The 25,168-nt window shown below is 39.9% G+C and overlaps 1 protein-coding gene and 1 pseudogene across 1 annotated transcript; both read right to left on the bottom strand.

Moving 5' to 3' along the window:
• Positions 1–16,638: 16,638 nt before the first annotated feature.
• LOC148973292 (HMG domain-containing protein 3-like) lies at positions 16,639–19,134 on the bottom strand. The gene is made up of 8 exons (XM_089121623.1): positions 19,026–19,134; positions 18,716–18,855; positions 18,447–18,651; positions 18,218–18,322; positions 17,947–18,140; positions 17,729–17,870; positions 16,947–17,588; positions 16,639–16,743 (listed from the first exon to the last, which is right to left on the bottom strand). The coding sequence occupies exons 1-8, from the start codon at positions 19,132–19,134 to the stop codon at positions 16,706–16,708; spliced, it is 1,575 nt and encodes a 524-aa protein (XP_088977749.1). The 3' UTR covers positions 16,639–16,705.
• A 305-nt stretch (positions 19,135–19,439) lies between these two features.
• Positions 19,440–22,221, bottom strand: LOC148973293 (uncharacterized; annotated as a pseudogene).
• Positions 22,222–25,168: the final 2,947 nt, after the last annotated feature.

A 25,168-nucleotide genomic window follows, 5' to 3' on the forward strand; every position in this document is an offset into this window, starting at 1 on the left:
CCGGAACCCTGGGGAACGCGAGCCTGACCGTGCTCGTCAAAGCACGCCAGCCGGGAGCGCAGCACTCTAATAGGCAAAGCCTCACACATTTCACAAGCAGCCCCCTCGAGAGCTGCCCGTGCGTGCTGCACTCCCAAACAATACACACAGAGAGAGTGTGCGTCCCCACCCGTGATGAAACGAGGGCAGGGATGCACACACCTCTTGAATTGCTCACTGGCCATACTTTCTTTCAATAATAAGACAAACAACACCAAATAAGACAGACAGTTTCAACATAAAGCGCTTGCTGAAGAGCGAAAGCTAGTGTGTGTTGTGACAGCGTCACTTTTATACTTCCGGGTATGCCGTCACATGTTACGTCACGACGCAACACCAATCAGGATTGGATTAGTTTCATTCATACTTCAGAGGCGCACGCTTAGGGAGCGTCCCCAAAGAGTCGATTTTATCGACGCAGTGTTGAGTTCCCTCGATAGGGAACCATTATTGCTGGGGTGTTTTGGTGTTTGTCACTAATGTGGGTTTTTCTCTCTACAAAGGGGATTTTGTTGGGGGGAAAACGTGTGGTATGTGTCTGTATATTTGTTGAAGGCTTATTTTGTTTATTTTTTTGTTGTTTTTTTGTAAATTTATGGTTAATTGTCTGGTTTGCATTGCAGTAGTCTAGTGGGTGGGGCTACAGCTATTTAAGGCTGTATTAGGCCCCATGGCAGGAAACAGAGTGGGCAGAGAACGTACTGTGACAGAGTATTGATGAGTGGAAAAGTGTGCAGGGTCTTGAGAGATGTAGCCTGGCAACTTAATGCCTCTTTAATTTTTTTTTTAACAGTTTTTGTTTTGCATTTTAATTTTCCTGACACTGTAAATATTTGCACGTATTGGGAAAAAAAAGAAGGTGAAAAAAAATAAATAAATAATCAAGAGACTATTTTAGAAAACCTGCATCTTCCCTGACTCCGCCATCGGTCATCTTGCCACAATATGTATAATTTTAGGTATCTGAGCACTGGGGACTCATTCACAACCATCGCCAGCCGTTTTAGGTTGGGCATCAGCACTGTAGGGAAGATTGTGAGGGAGACCTGTGACCAAATCTGGCTGCAGCTCAAGGACACTTACATGCCAACTCCAACAGAAGAAATCTGGAAACACACGGCGACAAGGTTCAATGAGAGGTGGAACTTCCCTGATTGTATTGGCGCTCTCGATGGGAAGCATGTCAGGATTGAGGCCCCTGCAAACTCAGCTTCCCTTTTTTTATTATAAAGGCACCTTTTCCATTGTCCTCCTCGCACTAGTAGATGCCGATTACTGTTTCCTGGCCATTGATGTGGGGAACTATGGTGGGAACAGCGATGGAGGCATTTTTGCAGATTCTGCGCTGGGACGGGCCCTCCAGCACGGGACCCTGAATGTTCCACCCCCATTGGAGCTCCCATCTGCTCCTGAATTGGGGAAGGTCAACCATGTTATCGTGGCAGACGAGGCCTTTCCCATGAAGCAATATTTGCTCCGACCCTACGGTGGAAAGCGTCTTGAAGAAGACAAGCGCATCTTCAACCTCCGCCTGTCAAGAGCTCGTCGCATCTCAGAAAATGCGTTCGCCATTTTGACCCAAAGATTCAGGGTGTACAAAAGGCCAATGGAGGTGAACCCTGACCTGTCAGACAGTATCATCAAGGCAACCTGGATCTTATGCAACTACCTGCGCCATGAAGTTGTGGGACAAGCCAGCCAGGGTGAAAGCTTTGATGATGCTGGCAGTGGCAACGCCTGTCTACAGGAGTTTCAGAGGCCAAGGGGCAAATCATCCACCTGGATATTTCCATCTGACCTGTTGAAAGTAAGCTATCTGAGTTATAAAATGATAGGGTACACTGCACTCTGCAAGCTTTCTGTGGTGCATTTCTGGATAGGCTAACAATACCTTCTCCTTGCCATGGAATTTTGCAAGAAGGACATTGAATCCATATGGACCCACTTCTTTTTTTTTACTGGCCCCTTGTCCACTTCTGCCCTGTCCTTCTTTCTTATAGCGGACATATGTGTCCCGCAGGTTTCGCCACATTTTCTTCACTGCTTCAACTAACATCATGTAAAAAAAGGTACATTGTTGTTATTAAATTATATCTATTACAGTTATTTATTCATCATACATATATCAAATATTATAAAAATATATTGTTAAATACATTATTATAGTAATTTAAGTGACCAGAGCTTTGCATGTATTCTATTAAAACTCTAAGTTTGCTAGCAAATGAATGAATAAAGCCTGGGCTACGATATCACTATTCACAACAAATGAATGAATGACGTTAGCAAAAGAGCTATTGTAACTTGAACACAATACTGTACAGTTTCGAACACGTTTAGAAATCAATGCCTACCATCCTGTTTCCCAAGCTGTTCAGCAATCATCTGCCACAATCTGTCTTTATATTCATTGTCTTTATAATCTGCGGTTTGTTTGTCATACAGTACTTTGTGCTGCGAGACGAAGTGAATCAACTTGTCAGCCGCCATTCTGATTTTGTCTTTCGCTTTTTAGTACGGTGGCTCTTAACTGTCAAAAAACCTCTAAAAATGCTGGCTGTGGATGCGAAAAACGCAGAAAATCGAACCCTTTCCGAATTTTTTTTTGATGGACGAAAGTTTCGGAGGCGGTGTGCAAGCGTGATTGACATAACGTGAGGTCGATTTTTTTTTTTAACGTGCGAAAATTTCGTATGCGAATTTCGCACTCGGTGTGCAATGGCCTTAACTCTTATACTCCTGTCTCTTGGCGCAAGATAGAAGAACATATTGTGCGTCCATGGAATCTGGAAGACGTTCTTTTCTCTGATGTATCAAAAAGCAATGTCAGCTTCGCTTTGGTCCCATAGTTTCCCATCTTATCCAAACCTGGAGGTTAGTTGAATCTAGATGCAAGGTCTCCAGCAAGTGGCATACACAATCTCCCATATTTAATAATAAAAGATTGACAATTGGAGGCAGACCTATTCTTCCTTCGCATTGGAGTAAGAGTGGTATTCGCCATTTGAAAGACATTTATTATGACTCTGGCCTGTGCTCTTTCCAAGACATTGCAAACTTATTCAATTTACCAGCATCCTCATTTTTCTTTTATCTACAGCTTAGATCGGCCCTCAAAGCGTATGGTGTTCCTTGGCAGCAACCTTTGCTTTTACACCCACTGTATAAGTTGATTATTGCTCAAGGGAATAATCGGGGATTGGTGTCCATATTATATAACTTTATATTGGAAGCTTCTTATGCCAAACTGCCTCTAGATAGGCTGTGGAGACGGGACTGCCCAAGTTTGGATCCAGAATTTAATTGGGAAGATGTTTGGGTAAATATAAAGGAGGCCTCTCGTAATCCTGACCACCAACAGATACACTTCAACTTTAGAACGTATTTAACACCTCACAAACTCCATTTAATGAAGAGATTAACTGATCCAACATGTACCCAATGGGCCCTATTTTAACAATCTGAAACGCAAGTGTCAAAGCGCATGGCGCAAGTAACTTTGTGGGCGGGTCCCGGCGCTGTTGCTATTTTCCCGGCGGGATAAATGCCTCTTGCGTCTGGCGCAAATCTAAAAGGGGTTGGTCTGAAATAGCTTCATTATTCATAGGTGTGGTTTGGGCGTAATGTGAAATAAACCAATCTGAGCGCCATCCAACATACCCTTTAAGAACAGGTGCACATGTTGCATGACGGATTGTTATTATAACGGCGGGTTTACCAGGCGCGCCAGGAGCGTTCATAGCCGATGAGACAGACGTTATTGTCAGGACAAGACAGAGAGGTGACTGTATGGGGATGGGAGAAACTCTCGCACATCAGCGTCGGTTAAACATTACAGCCTATACATATGTTTCTTGCCACTATTGGGCAAACAGGTCTGATCCAGTACTACAATTAGCCTTAAAAAATGGGTAATTCGTTTTTTCATCTTTATGTAAACCACAATGATTTCCCTCATGTGTTAATATTTTTCCTTGTTATAATGTATGATTTTCAAAAATAAAAACTACTGTATCTGTGTTGATGAGAGAATCAGTCTATGCGTGTTGTGTACCCGCTACATTGGGCAAGCATGCACGCTTAAAATAGCATTATGAACAACGCGCAACGCGCCACTGACTTTAGACCAGTTTTTTTTTCTGGTCAGTGGCGCAATTGTTTTCTGGAAGTGTAAAATAGCACCAGGGAATGATTGCACCGAAATACGCCTCCTTTTTGCGCCGATCCGCCCAGGGAGCGCAAGTTCATTCCCTAGTTTACCGACATGCGTCTGTGGAGGGGAAAATCCCGCTTTGCGCGCATGCAAAATAGGAATGAGTCATGCTTTTGTGTATAAAGTCATTTGCGCCGTGTGCAAGATCCCAATGTGTTCTAATGTGTTCCAGGCACTTGTCATATGGAGAGACTATGGTCTATTTTATTTTGTTTGTGTATTTGGCATGTTTGTTTTCTTTTTGATTTGGTTTTCTTTTGTGATCTTTGTTTTATTATGCATGTTTTCTTTTTGTGATACTTGATCATTATTTAGGGTGTGGGGTAACGCCCCCGTAGTTTTTGGAAGCCTAGATCACAGCTGATTAGATGGACAGCTGTTGGTAATTGCCATGTCGAATTACAGACGCTTTAAAAAGGCGAAGAAACTGACAAACAGTGAGCCTGTGACCCGTGAACTCTGTTGTGCAGCCCTGTTCTCCACATTCTTTTATGGCCAGACGTAGTCGCGATTGCTTTTATTTGTTTTATTCTCCTGACTGTAGTATGAACCATTGTCTGCCCGCGTTGAAGTGACGGTCCGGCTGTTGATTTGGTGGCTGCTGGATTTCGTTTGTCTCTACTGTGCTGGATTTCCTCTATTCTCTGCTGTGCTGGATTCGTCTGTTCCCTGCTGTGCTGGATTCGTCTGTTCGTTGTTGGACTGGAATTCGTCTGTCTCTACTGTGCTGGATCTCCTCTATTCTCTGCTGCGCTGGATTCGTCTGTTCTTTGCTGGACTGGATTTCCTCTGTCTTCGCTTGCTGGATTCGGCTGTTCCCTGCCGTGCTGGAGTTCGTCTGTCTCTGCTGTGTTGGATTTCCTCTGCTCTCGGCCGTTCTGGACTGCTGTCTCTCTCTGCTGGGGTCGCTGTTGGTCGCGCTGAATTGAGCATTGTCCAACAAGACTGGGAGCTAGATGCGTCTACTCCCAGTTTATTGGTGAGTGACGTCCTGTTAAATTATACGCCTGGCCTCGTCCGGAATTAAGACCCACGCCGCAACTAAACTAAAGTGTTCCAGTATTTCTGTAGTTTTACCACTATTGTTTATGCGTATTCACGAATTGTAGTGATTTAATTGAGTGTGCACGATTAATATTATTCCTATCGTGGTGTTGTGTTTATGCTGTGTTTTCCTACTGTGGAGATACTGGCGGCTCTTTTTTTTCTGTTGTGTGAGTGATGTGCCAGGTGGGCTGCTGTGTAGACGCTGCTGTATGGTGCCAGACAGACTTGGTTAGAGGGGACGCTTGCGGACTGTGGGTGCTTATGGACTTCCAGCGAACTGTATCTTCCCGTTGCGTTGTCCAGCTTTTTAAAGTCAATTGAGAGTGCACGGTGTGCCCTTTCCTTTTATTATTGAAACAAGGTTGTAATAAAAATATTTCTATTCAAACTGTAGTCCGGGTAATCCTGTTGTGTTGCTCCCACCAAACTAAAAGAACTTGAAAGCCAGGGTGTTAAAATTAATAGAGTCCCAGCTCTTCAATTGGGTGGCGTAGTCGGGCTACATTGTTGGCTCACACACTTTCTTACATATGATGTGGGAGTGTCCACCTGTTGCTCAATTTTTGACTCAGGTGGCATCCAGATTATCTGGACTGGTTTCAGCTGGCCTTACAGCTGCTAAAAAGATGATTGCATTGAGATGGAAGCCTCCTCATTCACTTTCTGTTAAATGTTGGATTCTTACATTTTTGGATGTGATTCTTCTAGAATTGTCTACTGCTCGAGTAAATGGTGCGAATGAAAAGGCTCTCTGTAACTGGAACAGTGTTTCTGAGTCACTAAAAACTTTGATCTCTTTTCTTTTCCTAATATAATTCAAGTTTATTCTGTGTACTTATTAATTCAAGCTACTTAAATTGAGTTATTCCCCTGGTCCCTTTTTTTTGGCGGGGCGGAAAATGAATAAAATGAATAAAATTCATTTTTATGCATATTGCAAATGTATGTCTATTTTGTCATGGTACATGTCTATGTCTATATATGTATGTGTGTGTGTGTGTGTGTGTGTATTAGGGCTGTTGGAATGAATTCCGAAATTCAAATATAATTTGAATATTAAAAAAAATCAATACTATTCGAATGCTAAAGTTACTATTCGAATATTGCTTATACATATATTTAAAAATATATATACTTCGGAAGTGACCAGGTGTAAATGGCCCCTTGTTGGATCGCTTTCTTATTAACAATAGGAGAACGCGGGACTAGCTTTCGCGTGGCACATTCGCAAGGTCTCTTTCACTTTTGTTTAATTTTGGCAGCAAATTATGATTTAGTCTTAGTCTTTTGAATAACACACCATTTAGTTTTAGTCATATTTTAGTCATCTGAAATCTTTTAGTCTTAGTCTAGTTTTAGTCAACTAAATATAATAAGAGATTTAGTCTTAGTCTAGTTTTTTAGATCAAATTTAGTCGACTAAATCTATAGTGGACAGATAGTTCAGTACTGTTGATGTTTACGCACCTCAAGAGAAGTTAAGGGTGTACTCACACTAGGCACGGTTGCCATGAACCCTTCCCCACTCCCCCTCTGGCCTGCACTCACATAGGGTTTCAGCAGCATTCGTGCCGGAGCACGCTCACGTCATTATGGTGCGATGGTTTCGGGATAAACAAGAAGAGCGGCGCTCTCTGAACACAATGGAGTCCATCGCTCTGTTTTCGTGGTGGATAATTTTGTGTCGTTTGGTCCACGGTGGTCCACAGCCCTCTCACAGCCTGTTGTTAAACAGATGTGTCACCTTAGTGGCGTGAAAATTTTCACGTAATCATGCTGCTCATATGAGGAGGTTTGCAAGGTACCAGCTGAAGTGCAGCAAGGACTTTGCAGCTTTGATTACGGACTACAGTTCCCAAAACCATGACTTCACGCGTCCTGTTCCGTGCTCCAGCACGTTTAGCGCTCACACTGCATGCGAACCGCGCCCGAGTCCAACTGAACCGTGTTCTGGCCCACCTCTTCCAAGCGGGTCAGGGCCGACTAATCGAGCCGCGCCCGGGCACGGTTCAGAGCACTCACACTAGTCAAACGAACCGCGCTTTGGTGGTCAAACTCACTCGGGCACGGTTCAAACTGGCTAGTGTGAGTACACCCTAAATAACTGCTAGGCTACAGTGCCTTAGAATGCCTTATAATGCATTGCTACTCTGTGCAAAATTAACAAGATTTGAACAGAACAGTTCAGTAGTGCAATTCTCAAATATTAATATCAGCCGATACCGATGATCACTAAGCTTTTATCGGCCGATATCAAATGGTCGCATTTTGCGACCAAAATTGGAGAGTGTGCAACTGAATTTGCACAGAATATGCAGAAAATGGCATGCGCATATTTCTGAGGCACATCGACTCGTCGAGCGTGTTGTTCATGCAGCTGTCAGGTCTTCTGTGTTCGAGCTTCCCATGGACGCTGTACTTCCTCAACAATGGATACAATTTATGTTTGATTATGTTCCTGAAAATGACGATCGTAATCTAGCTCTCTGTGCTGCGCATTTGACGGAAGACAGCTTGCAGAATCTCCACGAGTTCAACACCGGATTCAACAAGAAACTGTTACTAAAACATGAAACAGTTCCAACTTTAAAACAAGAGGCAGCAGTGTTGGGCCACAACCTGTTAGTAGGTTAAGACTTCATCATTTTAAATGTATTTGCATGTATAATTCCAGACATAGCCTTGTGTTTTATTTTTTTCAAATGCCAGCGCTGGCTTTATAGCCATTACTAGTTAGTAGGGATGCACCGATACCGGTATCTGGTATCGGCCTCGATACCACATTTTCTAAAGTACTCGTACTCAATAAAAGTCCCCCGATACCGGGGACCGATACCATGTTCTGAGAAATGGGTTAATCACAGGCGCCGAGTGCCCACCCCCAGGCTCCGGCTGCAGCTCAGAGCGGGGAGATGGGGAGACATGTCAGCCGTGTGGAACAGTGATGCGCGGGTCAATGTATAAACAACCCGCACACTACCAACGTTTTCAACTACCCGCCCGCTACTCGGACCGCAAAAAAAGTAAGACAATATTGTACCCGACCCTCTTCTTGACCGTATTTTTTAAAAGTAGTACATGCTCATCGTAGCGTCATTGGGCCATAAACGTGTAACAACACAGCATCGCAAGAAGACGTAGCCTACATATAACAAAGGCAGCACTTTGGTCATCATCTTTCATTATTTCGGTAAATGTCTCCCACACTTACTCTTTCTATTTGTGTATTTGCGGAGCTTCCACTCCCCAGTCTTCACCTTTTCTCTTGCCGCCTCCATCTCTCTGCAGACTGTAGTGATCGTAGACATGGCCGGTTCGTGAACGAATCGGTTCTTTTTAGTGAACCGGTCGAACCAGTACGCTAAATCGAACTGAATCATTCGCATCAGTTCACGTCTTGCGTCAGTGCTGATCCACAAGTTACTACAGTTACTCACTTTCAGACATGCCTGACAGTCCCTCCGAGTTGAAATAAACCAATATCCCGAATTATATTTTACTCCAGTAACTCTAACAGTTCACTGAACTGAGACATGTTGTTGATACTGCTGATACTGCGCATCCGCGTAGTAACGAACGCAGAGGTACAGCGGTTCTCGGATCACACCAGTACAGAAGAACTGTTTAGACTGAGCTTGTGTGTCATCTTCGTGCCAGTTATTCAGCCAATAAATAAATTCGGCCTATATATTTCATTCTATCTAGTACTATAAATACAAAGGTTTAATTGGCATTTTTTTCCAAACGACCTGACCGACCACGACCCGAATATCATTAAAAATATTTTTGGATGACCCGTAACTGCGGGTAACCGCGGGTGACCGCGGCGCAGGCACCCGCTTATTTTGGATCAACCCGTGCATCACTGGTGTGGAACAATTTCAAAGTGAATGGCTTTGGATTAGGAGAATAAGTTTACTTGTAGTCGCCAAGTTATTTATAGTCAGTTGAATGTCTGTTGGGGGACCAAATAAATAAAGTGTTATCAGATATTAAGCTGATCGTACTAATACGTCTACTAATACTCTAATGACAGTTAGTTGACATGTAATTGAAAAGTTACTTATAGTTAGTAAAGTGGACTATCGAAATAAAGTGTTACCCAAGTAATTTAATCAAGGACCTAAAAACCCGTATATAAAAATATTTAAATCATGTTTTTTTTATTTTTTTTATTAAGTACTCGGTATCGGTATCGGCGAGTACTGAAATGCAAGTACTCGTACTCGTACTCGTTTTCCAAAAAAGTGGTATCGGTGCATCCCTACTAGTTAGCCTATGCTATTTTGTGTCTACGACAAACGGAGTGTTTTCATAGAATCAGGAAGTCAACTGCTTGTTCAGGGGACAGAGGAGAGCGCAGCTGACAATAAAGGTGCAGTTTATGAAAAATAAGACTTTTAAAAAAAGAAAAACCACGAATACATGTTATATTGCACCCTATAAATACAATCATACAAAGAAAAAAAGCAGTCAACCCCCCCTTTAATGTAACATTACATTTGACATGAGTCGATTTTATTTGTGCGAGCCCTGCACTGTGGCGGGCTGTGTTTGTGTGTAGAAATGAACACTGGGCTGTGGGTATTTTATTACACTCATATAACACCATCGGCTGTGGCCGGAATACCAGAAAATACTACACTGCTTATATGAATTTATCTGAGTTACCTTGGAAACGGCATTTGTGTGCAGGCAAGCGTCCGCATCGGTCGAGCACCCTTCCTCTTTTAGCTCACGCCAGCGAGCGAAGCGAAAGCTCGACCAATGTTAATCTTCGTCCTGGCTTTTAATTTGTCACTCTCCCCTTTTCTTTTTTTAGTTTCCTCTGATAAAACCGTTGCCTTCTTCCTTTGTAGCTGTTGTTCGGCCATGACGAAAACATACAGACGGCAAACAAATGCGAGTTGAGCACTAACGTCAAAATCTGAGGAAGTTTGGGGTGGTGGGGGAAGTGACGTATGCCGCAAAGCGGTCGAATTTTGTAGTTCTTTTTGTGCTCGGGTTCCTACCCGAAACCCGAAGTTACAAAGTGCTAGTAAAAGCGATACAGACACCTTCAGGCTACGGCAGACGTAAGTTGTAACCCAGTAAACAATTACCGTCTTTCAACGTTGAAATATGGTTGAAAATAAGTCGGTCCACCTTGGACTGGTTTACAACGTGATTTCAACTAAGAAGTTTCGGCTGGACTGTTTGACAACGTGTTTTCAACTGATCATCTAGACATGCTAAAACAACGAAAACATGTTCTCAAATAAATGTAAGAGTTTTACACATTACGTTATAATATATATATATATATATATATATATATATTAGGGGTGGAGCCGAATCCGAATACGGTATTCGGAAAGGTACAAATAATGTGTTTTTTGCGAATACTTATTCCGAACAAATACTTAAAAAAAATATTTGTATTCGGGAACAAGAAATACTTTATATCAAAAAGCTGCGTTCCTCACGAGACCGCAGTGCGCGAGTTGAGTGAGTGATGTTCAGGAAGAGGTGACTGACACAGGCTGCTCCACACAGCAACAGAGAGGGCTCGGCTGAGCGAAAAAAACACTTAACTGCATCACTATTTTTGTTTAATAGATGTTTGTACCTTAACTATGTTCCGGTGGCAGTTTATAACTTTCGGGAAGCGTAGTTTGATCGGGAGTATATTCCATTATTGACGTCTGCAGACGGGTGCTCTCATGTTCGCTCTGTTTACGTAGCTCTGTTAGCTCGGTAACGGTAATTATTTGTTTCATGGCTTGATTGAATTCCAATGTAGAATGCGGTCTGTTATTATAACAGGCCGCTGCTTATAAGTATAACACACCGTTGCTATGAAAAACAGAGCGTTGCCATGGATTCTAAATGTAGAGACAGAACGGACTATTTTTCTTTTTTTAGCGGGAGCGATACAATCGTTTTTAAATCAATAAACTCCTTTTTAGATCCATATTTTGAGTCAAATTATTGATTTATTTGGTAGGTAGCCATGTAATAATGTAGTAATGTAGAGCGAGACGTAGTTATAGCGAAAACCCTTCAGGCTTCGCGTCGGGCTCATAATCAACCTCCTTGCTATAAATTATCCCTATAACTTATTCTGTCTGCACAGCGTCCTCCACCGTGGTGTTGGGGTTCATAATGTTCACAATTGTATTTTATTAGTTGTTGGTTTAACCATGGTTCATGAGGTAATGGCTGACTGTTATTTTCTTTTCAATGACTTTTCTTGTTTCATGTTCATTGCTGGATTTATAGAAAAAATCAACCAATATTGCCTATCCATAATTATTATAATGGATATAATTAAAGAATCCATACACTATAAAGTATTTTTAAAGATTTTTATGCCCTACATGTGTTATGATTTTTATTTTTATTTATATATTACTCGAATACAAATACAAATAATTTTCCTCCCTGAACAAATACAAATACAAATAGCGGCTGCTTTGCACACCCCTAATATATATATATACAATACCACATATGAACAACACCACAACTAGTTGTTCATATGCAACTTTATTTGAGAATATAAAATTGACAGCAAGCATAATAAGGCAGGACTTCAGCATTTGGACACAGCAAAATCCCCAGTGTTAAATTAACACTGAGAGTGTTAAATTAACACCAAGAAGTGAGAATTATATAAACTCTGAGCAGAGTGTTAAATAAACACTGAATCAGTGTTAAAGTTAATGAGATAATTAAGTGAATAATTGAATGATGATTGAGCATCATTGAAGACACCTGATGTTAACAAGCAAAATCACTGAAGGAGAAAACCAGAAATTTAGAGTCACCATTATGGAGATTAGTGTTTGCTTTAGCTGGGCTCCTGATCCTTAATTCTTTAACTTTAGATTTTGTCTGGCTGTTGTCTGTGACTTATAACAGCCAGATGAAAAAAAGGCTATCTGATGGTGTTGGTTGTGTTTCAACACAATCATCAATTGACCTGAATTGCTGAACTTGTCAAGAGCATCAATTCTGAGTTAAAATTACCTTAAGGATTTAAGCAGCATGGTCATTTTAGGACATAACCTTTTTAACCTTTTCAATGAAAAATGATTAAAAAAAAATATATCCCAAAAAATTGTATAAGCACACACAGACATCAAGAATTAACACACTAATCTCAGCAATGGTGACAAACAGATCACCTCTGAACATAAGCTCATTATTTATTCATGCAGCAATGCATGATGGGAGCCATGAATGAGTTTTGATTGGTGGCACCAAGAATGCAATGCAACATGCTTTATAACTGTTACCATTCTTGAGATTCACAGGCTAATTATTGATGTCTGTGTGTCTTAACATTGTAAATAAGTAAAAACTAATATAAGAAAAGAAAAAATTTAAGAAATTATTTTGAATATTCTGTAGATATTGAGAATATTAGGCTGCACAAAGTCACTGCTGCTATAATTAAAAAAGTAAACCTCACTCAGAAATTAGTATCTATATGAATTCAGTGATTCAGGTTAAATGATTGTGTTAAAACACAACCATCACCATCAAATCACCTTTTCTATTTGTTCATCTGGCTGTTATAACTCATGTACAGCAGCCAAACAAAATCTAAAGTTAAAGAAATAAGGGTCAAGAGCCCAACTAAAGCAAACACTAATCTCCATAATGGTGACTTAAAATTCTGTTTTTCTCCTTCAGTGATTCTGCTTGATAACATCAGGTGTCTTCAATAATGCTCAATCATCACTCAATTATTCACTTAATTATCTCATTAACTTTAACACTGCTTCAGTGTTCATTTAACACTCTGCTCAGAGTTTATATAATCCACACTCTCAGTGTTAATTTAACACTGGGGATTTTGCTGTGCTTGTCTCAGGACACAATCCTTACAGGATCTGCTGATGTACTATCTCCCACACCATCACCTTTCGTATTACTGGAATGTCACACTATATAGAAAGAGAGAACAATCATGTACAGACACACGTTGATGTATTTTGACAAAAAAAAAAAAGCTTTTGAAGATTTATCAGTGAGACAGTGATAAAGTTGCTAAGGTGTTCCATGTTAGTCCTAAGTTTAGAGTGCACTGTTAGACCTTACCAGGTTTTTTTACAGTAAAATACTGGCAACACTGTTGCCAGTTATTTACTGTAGAAATGCACAAAAACTCGAGTTAACTAAAAAAATACAACTTATTAGTTTTAGTGCATTTTTACAGTAAATAACAGTGTTGCAGTGAGATAATTAAGGGAATATGTAAGTGATTGTTGAGCATTAGTGATGAACACCTGCTGTTAACAATCAGAATCACTGAAGAAAAGAGGAACAAGAACAGAAAATAGAAAAACACAAGAACTACAACTGACTTCAGCCATTACACATTATTACACTTATTATTAACCAGTATGGCTTTATTTCTGTCATACATCTATAGAAGATGTTGAGATGTTTAATTAAAAATGTTTGGTTTGAAGTTACCATTATAGAGATCAGTGTTTGCTTTAGTTGAGATGCTGATGCTGTAACATGAGATTTTCTTTTGATGCTGTGAGCTGTGCTTTTGCAAGTCACACTTGTGCAGACACACAGTTTAGTAATGATTTGATTTGTCAAAACATGACAATCATCATATTGTCTGTTCGTTTACTAAATAAATCAATCTTACTCATTCAGAGATTAATTCTCAACCAAAAGTGTTACATTACCACCACCGTGAAACCACAGCAATTAATTATGACAATTTTTTTTTAACATATCATACGTAAACCAAAACAGAGCTACAGACTTGTAGAAACAAAAAGATATCAAACTTTAGCACATTAATCTCAACAATGGTGGCATTTTTTTATTCATGCAGCAGTGCATGCTGGGAGTTTTATAAAATCCTGGAACCCAGCATGCACTGCTGCATGAAACTTTTGAATGTTACCGTTGTTGAGATGAATATTATAATTGTTGATGTCTGTGTGTGTCTGACATAAGCAGGATATTATTTAAATGTTTTAAATTAGTGATGGGATTTATGGCTCTTTGAGGGGATCCGGATCTTGGCGATCCGTTCCTTCCAAAGAGCCGTTCAAAAGAATGGCTCTTTTGGCTCTTATTAAATATTTAGTATAATCACTGGGAGGAATGATGAGGTGAGATTTGTTGTCAAATAATTCAAACTCAGATATCACACATCAATATCTGTGTTTGAATTATTCTGAAATATTGATTATTACCTCATTTGTCATGTGTGGACTATATTCCATAGGGTTGCACAACATCCCTCTGCTTAGAAAGTGACATCACTATTTTGGATTTACCTTTAGTACAAAGTGTGTGTATGTGTAAAGATGTTGACTTATGTTATTCATACAATACCACAAGAACATTTTGATAAAAAACAAAAAAAATATTTAAAGTTGTAAATATATACTGTAGATACAATAACATGAACACAAAATGCAATGTAAATAAATACAAGCAGTTTCTTACTTTATGGCTTTTTTTTTAACTGGAGTATCCATGTGATGGCGGCGTGCACAAGTTTTGGCTCCGTTCCTACCCAATAACGTAAGAGTAAATGATGCACGCGCGTGCACTACTATCACAACTATCACCCCTGCGCTGGGTGCGCCCCTTCCCCTTTAACTGAGGAGCTAATTTGCGTGCATCTGTGTAAAACACGCATAGGAAAAAAAGAACGACAGAAAGAACGGCTCCCCTCCAGCCGCGACTCGGCTCCCATCGTTCATGTTTATGAGCCGTTCAAAAGAATCGGTTCGTTCGCGAACGTCACAACTCCATTTTAAATGATTACAATATTATTCAGAAGACATGATTAACGAACATATTGACTTCATGTTGTAGATTTACAGATTTACTTTATAGTCATAACTTAATGTAAGTTTAATATTAAATACCCATATATTCACAGAGTATAAACAGGAAATATCTGAAAATCAGACATATCCAGAATGATTGTGATATTATCTTAAACGCCAATAACATCAGATCAACTTCCTCTTGACTTTTTCTAGCTACAACAAATGTGTTTTAAAACTCACTGTTACAACAGTCAGAGAAAGATAAATGTAACAAGTCCAGGGATAAGAGACCTACTAAACAAATACTGATCTCCATTATGGTGACAAAAAACTTTATTATGAATTAAATCTCTGTTAATTCTCAACAAGAACTTTTGTACATGTATGAAATAAATAATGTTAAACTGGTGTGTAAACTGTTTTCACACTCTGTGTGTCTGGAAGTCAGTTGTAGATCTTGTGTTTCTCTTTTTCAGTTCTTGTTTCTCTGTCCTTCAGTGATTCTGCTTATCAGGTGTTCATCAGTGTCTCAATTCACTCACTTCTTTTCATTCAAGTGGACTATATTAGTGAACTAATGTAGGGAATAGTGAATGAGGGTATAGGGTGTGATTAGGAACACAGTCTCTGAGTGTTGACTTTGAGAGCTGTTAATTCACAGTATATTCCTGTAGGCTAGTTTTGTTTTCTATGGTATATTACTGTTTTAATGGAAAATGGTATGATAGTGTCAGAATTTGGCCTGTTGCCAGTATTTTACTGTAAAAAACCTGGTAAGGTCTAACAGTGCACACTGTTAGACCTTACCAGGTTTTTTTACAGTAAAATACTGGCAACACTGTTGCCAGTTATTTACTGTAGAAATGCACTAAAACTCGAGTTAACTAAAAAAAATAAAATTTTTACAGTAAATAAATGGCAACAGTGTAAAAATGGACTAAAACTCGAGTTAACTACACTGTTAGACCTTACCAGGTATTTTACAGTAAAATACTGGCAACAGGCCAAATTCTGACACTATCATACCATTTTCCATTAAAACAGTACTGTTTTAATGGAAAATGGTATGATAGTGTCAGAATTTGTTGCCAGTTATTTACTGTAAAAATGCACTAAAATTAATAAGTTGTATTTTTTTTAGTTAACTCGAGTTTTAGTGCATTTCTACAGTAAATAACTGGCAACAGTGTTGCCAGTATTTTACTGTAAAAAAAACCTGGTAAGGTCTAACAGTGAAGCTTAAAGACAAATGAGAGAAGAAATTACATAGAGTATTCCAATTCATTAATACTGGTTTGTGAGTGCCATTACAAGATCAAATAAAACTGATATTCACATACCAATGCTGATTGTCTATGGCTTGGCAGACAATCCCAACACACTCTACTGGCAAACAGGTGTTTGATGTTACACACAATTTCACTCCCTGCTGTAATAGTTAAAATTGATAATTACATACAATAACTTGCATCAGGATATATCAAGACTTAATACAAGATATATTAACACTTACTACTGGTTGGGACCGTCATTGAGGTCAGGGTTGTGTCCTCCATCTCAATGTCTGTGTCCTCCATCTCAATGTCTGTGTCCTCCATCTCAATGTCTATGGGGATGGCTCCTCAGTGGAGATGTCAGAATTTTCTATAACAATACAAACAGACAACAAGAGCTAGACGCAAACCTCTTATTGCCTAAAAACACACATACCGGATGGTGGCCTATGCATTCCCACTACTTAAAACATAAAATAAATTAATACATTATATATACTGTATATATATATACGTATATATATATATATATATATATATATATACACACTTTTTTTTAAAATTTTTATTTACCCAGCACAGCCTGTCCATGCATATTCTTCACCAACTTTGATCCAAACGTCTTCATTAATCTAGTCCTCACTTTGTTGTTCTTGTTTTCGTTATAGTGGTGAATTATAGTCCTCATTTGAAACAGATGTGTTGATGGCTGAGACATGTTCAAAAAGTAGTTATTTTTTCTCATCTTTGAGAACAGTTGCTCTGCAACCTGGCTATTTATTTTGCCAGCTAGTTGAGCCACTAAAGTGATCTTCCTCAGAACATCTCTACTGTCTTTGGAATTGCTCTCATGAAAACGGTCAGACAATACGTAATGATCCGAAGACCCTGTCACTGGGTGTCCTTGAGGATCGCTCACACTATTTTTTTCCTCCAGCCACGGCAAGGACACTCTCAGTTTTCCAGATTTGGCAAGTTTAATGTTTTCTTCATTGGGTTCTGCTAAGCGTCCTTCATTTGGACGAATAGGTATGCTTTCTGGTTCCCTTAGATTGGCATGTGTTGCTAAACCGCGCGCAAAGTCATAAATAATGATGTTCGGCAGATGCTTCCATGAGAACAGAAGATCAGCAAAATCTCGAGGGCTTTCTGCTCGAAGATTGCTTTTTAAACTGTAAACTATGCCACATGGGCACTTGAGGACTCCCCAGCCACCTAATATAGCACAAAAAAGACATTCTTAAAAAACAATTCTTACAAAGTTTTAAACATTAATCTATTAGCAATATATTGACTGTAATATCAAAGGTTATATTTGTAACAGCAGACAAAACAGTATTAGAAATTAAGCTCACCAGAGGCACCCCAGATTTTTTCGAAGATTTTATCATATGTTTGCCTCGATTTCATTTCATTAGACAATCTGAGGAGGAGGTCACTCCGAGATCCAGTGGAGTCCAGACCACATTCTTTGCATAGTTTCCGGATAATGTTAACCTACAAAACATATTATTGAATATAGTGTAATATATATTGGAAAAAAGTAGTAGCACTTTAGGTAGTAAAAACAAACCGTTTGCTTTTGAAGTTCTTCCTTCAGCCTCTCTTCTGTCACCGTAATTTCTGCGGTCTCTGAGGGAGACTTTGAAGACTGAAGTTTTTCATAATCTGTGTTTAGCACAATATCTGAACGACGTGTGTTCTTGCCAATCCAAGGAGCCCAGAAGTGATGCATGGGTTTAACAGCAAATGGATTTTGTGCACCACCTACAAAAGCAGAACATATTGATTCTTTTAATTTCTTTGCAATATGGTGCGTAAAAAAAAACTATGTTTGCACATACTTGCAACAAATCCACGACATATCATCTCTTTGGACAATGCCTCCCAGAATGCTTCCAGATTGACTTCCCCTTGATAGTTTTCTGGGGGTTCCTCTATGTCATTTACTGGAAGAAAACAAAATATGTACAAAAAAAAGTTCACTATATGGCAATAACATGAAGAAAAAAATAAATAAAAAAAAAATAAAATAAATCAAAGTTGGAAGTGAACATATTACAATAAGCATACCAGAAAGCTGGAAAACACCCTTTTTGTGTAGATCCATTATCACAACTGTGGGATGATCACCACAGGTAACGCATGAATACTTGTACTCATGGTCTGTAAGGGCCTCAAAGTGTAAATAGGCATGAAGCATCGTGTCTGCTGACGGAAACTTTAAACCGGTCAAATCTTGCAAGAAATCAACGGCTCTGCTTACAGAAGTATGGACCTGGAACAAACAAAATCTGATTTAAATAACATACATATATACATAGCATTAAATTAAAAGTTACTTGGAGAAGGCTTCTCAAGGTATGGCATAAGGGTATGGAGAGGATGATGTGGTCATTGAAGTTATGTAGGTGGTCTTTCCACTCCTGGTAACGGTAGAACATTCCACAAAGTGGGCACTGCTTACAGTAGGTAGCAACATCTAAAAATGTAAACAAGTAATACATCAGAGGACAATTTTGCTGAATATCACACACACGCATGCAATTTGCAATACATGCAATAACAACCAGTTTGTGAGTATTTTAGCCTTCTTTGTAATTAGGATAGGATCACTGAGGGGGACAACACCAGGACAATTCTGACAGATACTTTCATCTGGACAAAGGTTTCTTGGGAAGTCCTTGTCTGGTGATGGTACATGCACATCATCTGGTAGTTTAACAGGTATCTTCTTGTGCTGAAGAATGTAAGAGACCATATTTTTTAACCCCAGATCTCCCTGCTGAAAAATCCAGCTAAAACCAGCCAAGGCTGGTTGGCTGGTTTTGGCTGGTCTCCCAGCCTGGTTAGTTGGTTTATCAGGCTGGTTTTAGAGGGGTTTTGAACACTTTTTCAGCTGGTCAGGCTGGTCTTAGCTGGTCAAGTTGGTATACCAGGCTGGGAGACCAGCTTGACCAGCTAAGCCAGGCTGGGTGACCAACTAAAACCAGCTACTTCCAGCTTAAACCAGCTAAGACCAGCCAACCAGCCTAGGCTGGTTTTAGCTGGATTTTTCAGCAGGGCTTTTGGAGGATAAACAGGACTGTCTTCTCTGAAATCCTTCTCCTCAGACTGTGCATGTGATCCTTTGAGTGGTGATTCTTCTCTGCTGAAGACTGTTCGAAACAACTCACGTTGGGTCTGAAAAAGGTGCCATTTTGCAATATATTTGTGCAAACATGAACGCCTCAATTTGGCACAGGGACAATGCCATGAGTTTAATTTTGAGTCATACACAACCATTACACGTCCCAACCGACTGTAATAGGAGACACTGGGTTCAAATACTGAAATTAATTTCTTTGTTTCAGGGGTGCCAATTGAAGTTTGAACAGAGAGTGGTATGCAATTGCTGTTAGCAAGTTGCTGGTGAGTAAGGCATCTTCTTCTTTTCATTGCTACACCACTTTGCTTTTACCATCTCGGTTAAAATCTCCTCTTTCAGGGACACTGGTTCTGCAGAAGATGTGCAGTAAGTTACAGAGCGGATGTGTTTGCACTGATATGATGACAGGCCACTCCTCTGTGCAACTTCCATGTTGACCTGACATTCATGTGATTCACAGATAACCTTATGGTGTTCTCCCCATGTCTTGAGCTGAATATGAAGAGGAACACTGTGACCCTTTGAAACTTTCAGGACTGTAAATATGCCATTTGTCCTGTCAATGCACTGGCTTTCAAGATGGAATGTGGCATTAATGTCCTGTATTGGCTGTTCTGTGTGTTTGTGGTTAATGTGTTTTTTTTTTAAAGTTTTTTCTATTAATGAGGATATTGCAAACTGGGCTTTTTTTTTATCACAGGCCGCACACGAACCCTGTGTGGTGTGGTCATAGTGGCTGGAGAAGGTGTGGTCAGTGCTGCAGTGGCTGGAGAAGGCTTGGTCAGTGCTGCAGTGGCTGGATAAGGTGTGGTTAGAGTGGCTGGAGAAGGCTTGGTCAGTGCTGCAGTGGTTGGAGAAGGTGTGGTCAGTGCTACAGTGGCTGGAGAAGGCTTGGTCAGTGCTGCAGTGGCTGGAGAAGGTGTGGTCAGTGCTGCAGTGGCTGGATAAGGCTTGGTCAGTGCTGCGGTGGCAGGAGAAGGTGTGGTCAGAGTGGCTAGATAAGGTGTGGTCAGTGCTGCAGTGGCTGGGGAAGGTGTGGTCAGTGCTGCAGTGGCTGGAGAGGGTGTGGTCAGAGTGGCTGGAGAAGGTGTGGTCAGGGCTGCGGTGGCTGGAGTAGGCGTGGTCAGCGCTGCGGTGGCTGGTGATAAAATTGTGGGTGAAGTTGGAAGCAGGCTTTTTTTTTGCAAATCTGTACATGTGTCTCAAAATCCCTTGACCTTAAAACTGTAGTATCACAGTATGGGCAGTGGTAATGCAGTGCTGTTCTACATCCCAGTCCACATCTGTGTATAGTGAAGCCTAAAATAAATCAGTAAACTGTTAAATTATAATACATTGAGTATACAGTACATGTATTAAACAAATAATTCAAGATATTCATACCTCCATAGACAACTGCCTTGTTGAAGTGGTTTTGAACATGACTTTTTAATTTGACTAGTTTGGCTGGCTTAAATACACTGGCCGAGCAAAAAGGGCAGTGGTAAAAGCTGCAGCACCTCTCTGAATCGTTATATGTATCTACAAGAGATGAAAGCACCACACAATAATATCAACGCAAAAAAATTTAACTATAAGGTAATATTAACAGTTAACAGAGGAACGTGGAACAAACACTTTAACACCTTCACAAGATAAACATCACTTTAAGGCCTATTTACAACACGCAAAAATGTATCGAACCATCCGTGGAAAAAAGGTTTAATACAATAAAGTATGACAACATATTAAAGCTTCAATTAGATGATACATTGAAGAACAAATTAAATAATTAGCAGATAAATGCAGAACTTAATAATATATGCGATCATTTTTCATCACATGATGTCAAAAACGTTAGACAAGTCTATGTAGATAACTCACCGTGCTCTCCGCCATGCTTGTCTCATCGTCAATAACTTCCGGAACTCTTCACTACCGGTTCAGGCGCTGGGGTTCTGGCGCTGGGGTTCTGAAACTGGTCGTGCTGCGGGTCTGCAGCTGGATATATCTCAAAAGAGCTGAATAGTGTTTTCCCTCTTTCAGCGTACAGATATGGCGATAATTTGGTAGTGACCCTCAGGCGTTATATTCTCTGTAAAGAAGCCACAGTTAGATCTCTGCAATAAATCTAGGCTGTAATGGAACATTTCGTAGCTTATTTTAGAGCTCATGTTAAAATGTAACAATCTCTGAGAAGTTTTTATTTTTCCCTAAATTTGTGACTTTAAAAAAAAATGTTTTTCTTATACATTTAAGTGGGGATTTCTTGTGAATTATAAGTTGTTGTTTTTATGGATTTAGCCTACCACTTTAATCTAAAGGGACAGTCACTTTTTTCTATGCTCAGCAATTGAATGGCCTTTTGGATATTTATATTTCCAATGACCTAATTATTGTTTCTATTCCCAAGATGACTGCAAACCAGAAGATGACCTTGAGGGTCATTCTAACAGAGGCAGATATAAGAAAAGTCATCCTAACCACAAGGCCCTCTACAGTCGACGATTTGATAAGCAAGCTTAAAGAATCACTGGGACTTCATTATAACTTTTGTCTCCAATACCAAGACCCCGAATTCAATAATGAACTATGCAATCTGACAGATACTGAAGAAATTCCAGAAAAACCAACAGTTAAAGTCATGCCTGTCCTTGAGCTGGTACCTGTCTCATCTGATGAAGTCTTCAGTGACACGCCCAGTACAGCAGATACAGACATACTCTCACACTCATCTCAGGAGCGACAGAAACAGTATCCAGAGTTTTGAAATCCCTACCATGTCTGTGGATGTAGAGTATCGACTTAGACAAGCAGATCTGCTGTATATGAGTGAGGGTACATACCTTAAAGTATCAAAAGAACTAAAACATGAGATACTTGAGAGATTGGCAGAGAGCATGTATAGCTACACAGCATACCCAAATAATGCTCAGTTTGAAAGTGTTGCAGCAGCACTGATAAACAAGCACCTTGTCTCCAGGAGCGAGGCTCAACCACTCGATGTTGTGGTTGGAAAAATAGCCTGACGCATAAAATGGGTAATTATCGAAATGAAGTTTTATTAACTAAGTTCGGGAGGAGCATGTTCAGATAATTAACACGAGTGGACAGCAATCAGCAATCAATGATGAGAGGGTACAAATAGACTCAGCAGTCTTACCTCGATTCATTGACAGTTTGCAGCATCCCTCCTCCACCCCTTCTCCACACTCCTAGTTCTCCACACTCCTCTTTCTAAAAAATCACTTACATACGGGGGGAGTACTCTGGGTTCGGGCTGGATTCGAGCTCGGAGCCCTCCCTCCGGACAGCACGCCAAATACGCATTAAATCTTATTCCTCAATTATATGTAAGTGTGAACTCGTGAACAAAGCGTAGGCAATCAGGATGCCTTGATGTTTCAGTAAATGCAGGTAAGCGGGGAAGACATTCAGCAGGACAACCAGCTAACAAGCGCATCAAGAAGGCAAACAAATGTGAAATCCAAACTTTCCGGATGGATTTGATCAGGCAGCACTGGAGGGGGCCTGTAAAGACTTGGTTGATGAAATGCAGAAGAGAACACCAAATGGACTTCTTGTGAAACAGAAGATGGATCAGACCTTTTCTCTGGGAAGAAAAGAGGAGTCGGAACCCGCCATAAGCACGATGGTGAAATGCTGGCCTGCCCTTTTCACTGAAGATCAAGTAAGTTTAAGAAAGAGAACATAACAAATAACTATCTTTCGATTATTATATATTGTGTCTAGATGTATATTTCTCTAGTCCTCTTTAAGGAAAACATTGGTATTTTTCATTTGGTGCATGATGTTTTTCATCAACACTGCAAATCATATAAAAAGGACATTCATGATGTTTTTCAGCACTACTTTACAGATGGCTTAGCTCCCTTGTATAGTTCAATTGATCTAAGTTCAGTTTTTTTGTTCTCTGTATTTTTCAGGTGTTCATGGAGTTCAGCAGGATTGTGGGCAAGAACCTCAAACAGGAGTTCTATGAGAGCATCGACCGGCACAGTCCTCGTCTCCTCGAGTTATTTCGATCCAAGAGAGGGAATGTTGGACAGTTGTTGGCACAGATTTCACAACAGATCAATGTAAGTCCATACACATTCTGTACTTGGCGTTGTTTATCTCAGGTATAAAAATCATATCACAATGCTACTCTATTAGTTGTATAATTAAATCAAAACATGGCTTGTTTTTTTAAGCTTTCTTATAGATCATTTGTTTTTTTTATTTTAGCTAGCTAACTTGTTGTACTGTGTTTAATTCTCAAAAGACTACAGAGCCAACTGCGATCCGGACACAAGTGCTCAGAGGGCTTCCTATCATCCTTGGGGACAACCCCACAAACTTAAGCTCTTACTTTCTTATAATTTTAACCATTATTTATTCTTCACCATGACACGATTATATTGATTAAAGTTGTTTTTCAAATGAGAAATATAATGTAATGATTGTGCTCTTCTGTTATTCTTTATGTAGGAATCTGATGATGATGATTATTTTCGTGACCTTGACATTGGGATACTTCTTATTGAGCGTGAAGGTGCTGTGCTCACGTCTTCCCAGCATCTCAGTCCAGCCTCGTTCAAAATCGTCATTGAGGGAGAAGTTGTAATGGAGAACATTCAAGATCTACCAAAAGCAATGTGCATTCTATTTGGACTCATGTATGCACTCCATCTTAACTACCCCAAGACCATGAAGCTCACATTTCAGTTCATCCAACAGGTATTGCTATTGTTAGGCCAGACTGAACTAAAGCCAAAGCTACAGAGTTTAGAGTTTGAAAAATCAGCTCGCAATGTAAAAAGAGAGGTCAAGTCTACTGTAAGAGGCGGTTGACTACATTTTTCTTTTTGCTACACTAGTAAAATACTTTCTTACCTGTGGGGTAAACCTTTTTATTTTCTGTAAAACAAGCGGACGAACAGACACACGTAAAAAGCAGACACACACGTACAACACCCACACACAACACACACAAACAACACTGACACACACTTAAATGCTGTAGGAATCATGCTGAAGGTTGTGACTTGTGTGAAAATTAAAACTGAGAGGAGTTGTAGCAGAAAGACATAGACCTAAGACATTATTGTTCTAGTTCTTCACTGTAGATTATTCTGATATGATAGTCTCACAGATAGCAAACTGACATTGAATCAACGTGGAAACGACGTCTCTCATGACATTGAAACAACGTTGATTTTGCTCATTGAATTAACGTTGAACCAACGTCAGACGCGGCATTCTTCAAAGGTAAATGAAAATCGAAAATTGGTTTGCTTTCATAACGTTTAAACAACGCGTTGATTTCAAGTTGATTTTCCATTAGTTTTGAAAGAATGACGCATCTGACGTTGGTTCAACGTTAATTCGATGAGCAAAACAATGTCAGATCAACGTTGTTTCTATGTCATGTTTCCACGTTGATTCAATGTCAGTTTGCTATCTGGGCTGTTGGTTCATGCTCTGTCCTCCCTTCATTTAGGCAGATGAAACAGATCCTGTTTGCGTTTTCTTGTACATTTGAGTGGGTGTTTCTGGTAAATGGGCTCTATGCACGGCGTTATTTCCGGTGAAGGATTAAGGATGCTTTATAACTTCCGCCGATCATAGAGTCCAATGCAATACCGAGAATTTATATTGAATTTTA

The sequence above is a fragment of the Pimephales promelas genome, chromosome 16 (assembly GCF_988280905.1).
Source record: "Pimephales promelas chromosome 16, fPimPro1.hap1.1, whole genome shotgun sequence".
Lineage (NCBI taxonomy): Eukaryota > Metazoa > Chordata > Actinopteri > Cypriniformes > Leuciscidae > Pimephales > Pimephales promelas.

Bases quoted from the DNA above. Each gene is read 5' to 3' on its own strand.
- LOC148973292 (XM_089121623.1), bottom strand. From the start codon at position 19,134: ATGGTCTCTTACATTCTTCAGCACAAGAAGATACCTGTTAAACTACCA. The intron at 18,652-18,715 runs GTAACTTTTAAT...TGTTTGTTCCAG, and splicing joins CCTTGAGAAGCCTTCTCCAA to GTCCATACTTCTGTAAGCAG. The intron at 17,871-17,946 runs GTTTGTTTTTAC...TATGTTTTGTAG, and splicing joins AAGAACTTCAAAAGCAAACG to GTTAACATTATCCGGAAACT.